Consider the following 7,618-nt stretch of genomic DNA (forward strand, 5'->3'; position numbering starts at 1 on the left):
ATATATGATTTAAATAAAATAAAAGTAGGTGGGCCATGGTGCCACGTGTCGAAAGAAGAGTGAATTTTATTCACTCTTCTTATATAGTACTCCCTCCGTCCCTTTTTAGTTGTCCACTTTCGAAATGGCACACAGATTAAGGCAACAATGATTAGCACAGTGAAGTTACAATTTTACCCTTATGACAACTTTTCACTTCAAAATTACAACCACTTATTTGAATTCAAGTGAAATAAATTGGAGGGAAACATAGTAATATATATGATTGAATTCAAGTGAAATAAATTGAATTCAACCATAGTAATATATATGATTTAAATAAAATAAAAGTAGGTGGCCCATGGTGCCACGTGTCGAAAGATATATTATTATATATAGTAATATATATGATATATGATTTAAATAAAATAAAAGTAGGTGGGCCATGGTGCCAACGTGTCGAAAGAAGAGTGAATTTTATTCACTCTTCTTATATAGTAATATATATAATAGATAATAAAGTCAATTATTTCAATTTGATAAAAATAATTTTATGACTTTACTATTATAATGGATAAATAAACGATAGTACATGTTCTACACACACTTACCCATGAAAGGGCATGTTCTATACACACTTTGTAACTAATTTAGTATTTCTAGGGCTCTTTCTGTCTAATTCTATAAGACCAAGATTTATGAATTTGATAATTATATCAAGACAATAAATATTGAATAGAATTAAGTATTTCTCTTATACTTGGTTAGTTACATCTGATTTTAGGATTTATTTCTTGCAATATGTGTTGATGTCACTTACCCTATAATTCTAATTTAATATTCAATCAAAATTTAATTTATGAAGTGAGAATTCTCTAAGATCATATAAAGAAAATAATAAATTATTTTTTTAATCTACGTGACACATTTAATACCTCTCATGCACTTGGGATTAGCATATGGTGCATGGACAAAATAACATGAAGCTCCAAATATTTGGAGATCAACTTTTTAGCTCGATATCATGTTAAGAAAATGAATTTTGAATCTAACTTCGAAAGGTAACTCATGAAATGAGAATCTATTATAGTTATGTGTTTGGGAAAATTTAGTTGTTTTGAGTCAAACCCTATATTTATATTAATTTTTTCATCTAATATGTATAAACAATCCGAAATCTAATAAACAATATAATCCAAAATTCGAAAATTAAAAAATCATGAATCTGCCCTAATGAGGATTGCAAACGGTTATTGTGCCTTAAAAGACATGATATAGGCTTTAAAGAGGATTTTTATGAAGGATTGTGGGATAGCCTTCCACTCGGACTTGAGATCCTTCCCCTGGCTGGCAAGCTGTCTTAAATAAAAGAAATGCACATAAAGACAAGACATCTTAAGCTTCACTGAAAGAAGAAAAGTTTTATCTATCTAACTATGCGGAAAGGAAATAATAATTAGACTCCTATAGCAGTTCGGGGCATCGGCATCTATTTGGTAGAATATTAAAATCATCAAGTTTCCAACAATGAAAATTAATTACTGGAGAGAACTTGCACAAAAATTTGGCAATACAATCAAATGCCATTTGACCATAAATTTTGAATTATATTTTGAAAATACAACTTTAAATATTTGTTTGACCATAGATTCTGAATCATATTATGAAAATCAGTCCTTAAAAAAATCATGTTTCAAAATCTAGTCAAGACCAGTTTTTGGGGGGAAAATTCATTTCCACTCACAAAATTCAATTATTATTATTTTGAATAAAATGCACATCCAAACACACTAATATTTATGTTTCTTGATTCTTGAAGTACTCTTAAAATCAAATCAGCAAACATTTATGTATATCTCTGAATTTGAACAGCATAAAAGTTGTTACAATTTCAAAATTTAACCTAACATTGCCCTTCTTGAATGCTAGAATTAACCACAACTACCACCTTATATATCATCTTTAATAGCCTTTATAACATTACTACCAAAACTGCCTCATAAATACACATGACAAAAGAACAGCTGTAAAAATCAATTGGAAAATAACTTGAAAATTTAGTATAGTATACCAAAAATCCACTAAGCATGACATTGATAAAAGAATTGTTCATCTATACTATACTAATTCACTATTGAAAATCCATCAATTTGATACACAATATGCTAAATGTTTTGTGTATTGAGATACTATTCCAAATATAAAGTTGAAAACTTTAAAAACTAGAGATTTGATGAATAAGAAGAGTGCACAACTTTGTTTTGTCTTCCCATAAGCCAAAAAAGTGTTCTTCTTGCAAAAGATGGTGTCTTTGGTTGAAATTCCAATCTATTGGAACATTGATTTTCTTCATCACATCCTTCATTGTTTTCCCATGTACCAAGATCAATCTCTGAGACTGTCCTCCTACCACCATTCTTGGTCGCGGCAGAGGCAGAGCCAGATGGCTCTGCCACGACTGGAATGTTCTGGTTGGCTGGAAACCGGAATGAAAATGCCCTTCTTGGATTAGTACTCTCATCTTTTCCCCCCCTTAACCAAATCTTGGATATTGAAAAGCTCTCTCTTTTGCATTTCCTTTGTTCAAGAATCTTGTTTTCATTGTTGCTATTCACTGGTTTTTCAGCAAATTTGAATCCCTCAAATCCATTGAATTCCCTTCTTGAATCACATCCACCACATTCAGACATTGCTTGTCTATGATTTAGCTTCTTGATTGCTTGCTTTTTTGATGGTGTGTTCCTTATAGGGACATGTAAAGCTGTGGTCTCATCTAATACATAAGCAAATGATCCCATTGAAAGACACCTTCTTATATCAATATTATTGCTACTTCCTTCTTGATCATCACCACTACCTACATGATGTTGTTCTTGTGGATCCACATTCTTGAATTTCCCGAGCTTGACTTGTACAACTTTTTCAACAATCTCCCCTTCTTTTGGTTGGATTTCATCACAAGATTTCGCGACAACAACAATATCAGAAACACTAATGTTGTCATCAAAAAGTGAACTACTCAAACTCAATCTTGAAATTGAATTGTTCCTCCTCAATGACCCAACCAATTCATGACTATTAGGAACAATAGTGCTGCTGTTTTCTCTTGAACTTCCACTATCAGACTCGAGAACAAATACAACAGGGGAACAAGTATGGTTGTTATGTGATGGTGAAGAGAAATCAGGCAATAAACTAGCTCTACACAGAGGGCAAGTTGAATGTGACAAAAGCCAAGTATCAATACACTCCATATGAAAAGCATGACTACATTTTGGTAACCATCTAAGTTTGTCATCAGACTCAAATTCACACAAACAAACAGCACAATCAAAGGGATCTTTGACACCAATAATGGACTTGTAATTAAAGACAGGAAGTGTGTCAATGAAAGATTGATCCACACCAGCATCATGAAGGTTAAAAAGCTGTTGCAATTGACCTTGTAAGGCTGTCACATTATCTAAATCATCTGGATCTCTATTTGATGGCCTTAATAGACATCTAACAGCTAAGTGAAGCAAACCAGATATAAAAAAGATAATAGCAAGAATAATGATTACTAGAAGTATACTTGGACTAACCTTGTTATTCAAATTGAAAAGACCACCACCACCACTAGAATCATGAGTAGAAAATGGGGGTGGAGGTGGTTGAAGAAGGGATAATTGCTGATTCATGTTTTCAAGACAAACTCACCAAGATTCAATTTATTTTTCTTTGGATGAACAAAAGTTTCAATCTTTATGAGGTTTTGATGAATTCTAACAAGACCCCATTTGATATCTTCAAGAAAAACTCACCAAGATTCAATTTTTTTGACTTTATGACAGTAGGAAATAAAGAGCATCAATGGAAACAGACTCAAAAGATTGATGAAATGTGAAAGAACAAAACTTTCATGAATTTTAACTCAGAAAGATTCAAACTTTTTGATTTGTGACAACAGAAAATGAACAAACAGACTCAAACTTTTTGATTTGTGACAACAGAAAATGAACAAACAGACCAGTCTTTCAAGTGTTTTTCATGTAAAAGATTACAACTTTCATGAATTTCTCAAACTTTTTGATTTGTGACAACAGAAAATGAACAAAAGATTCAGTCTTTCAAGTGTTTTTCATGTAAAAGATTACAACTTTCATGAATTTCAACAACAACCCAATTCATGTTTTCTTGAACTCACCAAGATTCAATTTTTTTGACAAGACAGAGTGAAAAAGGTTGAGTCTTTGAGAGGTTTTAAGTGAAGAAAATGTGAAAGAATTGTTGGAGAGAAAGAGATTTAAGCAAATGGGATTTGTAATTAATGAAATTTACTAGAAAAAGGAACCTGCAAGGTCAAATTTACCAAAAGGAAAATTTGGGAAGTGCCAGTTGAGCAGAGTAAATGATATGCATACAAAGGGATTTATTATTTTATTAAAAATTAAATTAAATTAAAAAGCACATTTTTATAATATATGTATATGTTCACTTTTTTTACCTATATTATCATCAATTATTTATCGAAACATATCTCAACTATTAGTTATTCCTTTTTTTATCCTATCAGATAGAAAACTCGCAAAAACGTGATACTTTCATATGTGTTTTTGATAATTGTTGAAAGAAAATAATTAAAATTGTTTAAGGAATTAAATTCTTTTATCAGAAACATTATTGTTGATGATCTAAGCTTTGATCTGTAAGATTTTATTTTTATTTTATTTTATGAATAAATGACAACCATTTCTCTTTCATGATTCATGAGATTGATAAAATATTTTAAAATAAAAATTTTGAAAAAAATAAAAAATAAAAGGAGATTAGGGGCAGGTGATTTCTTTATGATCTTTCACCAAATGCAAGGCTTCTTTTGGTTGACTTTGGAGTAAACAATAGCAGCAAAACCAATGTACATTTAAGTCTCACAATTAGCAATAATTAAGAAATAAATAAAGGAAACTGTTTCCATACTTTTTCGTGTTCACTTTAATTTGTTACATTTATAAACTTTGATTGATAGTACTCCCTCCATATCAAATTAATTGATTTTTGAAACATTTTTCATTTTTCAAATTAACTTAATTGTTCAATTTTCAAGACTATTTTTAAAATGTTCTTCCAATTTTACCCTTCATTAGTTAGTATTGGAATTAGTTATTAATTAATGTTTGAGACATTTTTCATTTTTCAAATTAACTTAATTGTTCAATTTTCAAGACTATTTTTAAAATGTTCTTCCAATTTTACCCTTCATTAGTTAGTATTGGAATTAGTTATTAATTAATGTTTAGTTCTTTTAATCATAAATTTCACAATAATTAATAAGGGTAAAAATGGAAAGTTATGCCTAATTTATGTCTTAATCTTCTTTTCTTAAAAGATGTGAAACACCTCAACAATTCAGTTAATATGAAATGGAGGGAGTATATATTTTTACATCATATTAACATGAGAAAGATTGCAATTTATAATAATTTTCTTATAATTTTCAAACATTTGAATTTCAATTTAAAATTAAATATTAAATTAATCTAAATAAATTTAATTCCAAAATTAATCAAATTAACTCTTGTAGTCAAAATTATTCAATTTAAAATATTAATCAAATTTTCATTGTGAATCCAAATGGTCCTTTTTCCCACTTTGTTTCTTGAATTTAATTTGGTCTAGATCACTATTTAGTGCTATTCAATCTCATGATAAAAAATGCTTTATTTTTAAAGTGGAAAACCATTTAATATGAATTTAAATTAGTCGAAATCCTTAATAAATATCGAATATTACAAAGTAAATAACAATAAAAAGATATTGAATGGTGTTATATTGTTTTATTTTTTCATGATTTTGTCTCACTAACTTTTTACCACTTTTGCTTACATTCTGTTTTCAGAGCTTCTATTCTACTTCTATATTTGATTCCATCAAAGTCACTTTGGGAGTAAAAGACAACAAAAAAGCAAGAAAAACAAAATCAGAAAGTCAAACAATCTTGTTCCCATGTGGAACTATGATTTTTTTTATAAAAAAAAAAGTAAAATCAATTATTTTAGAAAAATATATTTTTGATTTCTCGATTATTAGTGAATTATGATTTTGATCTTTTATAATTTATGAGTTAATATAATTAAAGTTTAATCAATTAAAATATGTGTTATTAATCGGCTTTTTGTAGAAAATATATTATATTACTTTAAGATATTATTTTAAAAAATAAAACTGTGTGACGTCTTTCTTTATGCTTTCCTCATATGAATACTCTTACATAGTCTTTTTATTCAATATTTGTCATGCTAACGATAAAAAGTTTAGAGGATGAATATGAACTTTGTTTCGGAATTTTCAAATGTCATAACTCTTTTATTTTTGGCAAGATGCTTTCTCAACGATCTTTTTTCATCTTGATATTTGATTTATTATCCTTTATTATATACTTCCCTCAAATATAGTTATAGATTTTAAAGTTGAAATTTGAAATTTTGAATTTGTAAAATTGTATTTGGACATGCATTTTATTTGGAAAAAAATTAAAATTTTATGAATAAAAGTGCCAAAAATTCAAAAAAGGGTTGGAGCCAAGTTTGTAAAAATATTTGAAGATCAAATTCTTAAAATATGACCAATTTCATGGTCACACAAATATTTAAAAATAAATTTTAAAAATCTAATCTTAAAATATATGGTCAACTACTAATTAAATGTATTTAATTAGATATTCAAAAATTCAAAAATGGGTTGGAGCCAAGTTTTTAAAAATATTTGAAGATCAGATTCTTAAAATATGACCAATTTCATGGTCACACAAATATTTAAAAATAAATTTTCAAAATCTAATCTTAAAATATATGGTCAACTACTAATTAAATGTATCTAATTGGATATCCAAAAATTCAAAAACGGGTTGGAGCCAAGTTTTTAAAAGTATTTAAAGAACAGAATTTCAAAATTTGATCAATTTCATGGTCAAACAAATATTTAAAAATAAAATTTCAAAATATAATCCTAAAATCTATGGTCAAATATTAACTAAATGTATTTAATTAGATATCCGAAAATTCAAAAATGTGTTGGAGCCAAGTTTTTAAAAATGTTTGAAGATCATATTTTCAAAATCTTTTCAATTTCATGATCAAATAAATATTTAAAAATAAAATTTCAAATATAATCCTAAAATCCATGATTAAATACTAACTAAATATATATCAGTATTTAATTTGATATTACAGGGACTAATACTAAAATTTACATATAACCAAGGCACCAAAAAGGTATTAACCCTTTGGAAACCCTTTATTTTATAAGTATTTTTTCTTGTTTTATTTTTTAGGATAAGAAATTGAAAGAAGTGGTAGTCAATGCTGGCTTCAATGGAGCCCAATAGTCTTGGAAGTAATTAAATACTCCCTCTGTCCCTATTTAGTTGTCCATATTTCCTCTTTTAGTTGTCCCTATTTAGTTGTTCATTTTGACAAATCAAGAAAGGACAACAATTTTTTTCCTATTATACTCTTATTTAAATAAAGTTGTCATAAATAAAGTAAATAAACTTATGAACTTCCCAACATTGATTAGTTATCTTGAGTTAATTTATTTTGGAATTGTAAATTGTACTATAAGAGTAAAATTGTAACTTCACTATGCTAATCATTGTTGC

General features: G+C 28.0%; 1 protein-coding gene across 1 annotated transcript; it reads right to left on the reverse strand.

The window, feature by feature from the left end:
* Positions 1-2,042: 2,042 nt before the first annotated feature.
* Positions 2,043-3,994, reverse strand: LOC102587354 (RING-H2 finger protein ATL13-like). The gene has a single exon (XM_006343496.2). The coding sequence runs from the start codon at positions 3,657-3,659 to the stop codon at positions 2,202-2,204; it is 1,458 nt and encodes a 485-aa protein (XP_006343558.1). The 5' UTR covers positions 3,660-3,994; the 3' UTR covers positions 2,043-2,201.
* Between the last annotated feature and the right edge of the window lie 3,624 nt (positions 3,995-7,618).

The sequence above is a fragment of the Solanum tuberosum genome, unplaced genomic scaffold, assembly GCF_000226075.1.
Source record: "Solanum tuberosum cultivar DM 1-3 516 R44 unplaced genomic scaffold, SolTub_3.0 scf00047, whole genome shotgun sequence".
In the NCBI taxonomy this organism is placed as follows: Eukaryota; Viridiplantae; Streptophyta; class Magnoliopsida; order Solanales; family Solanaceae; genus Solanum; species Solanum tuberosum.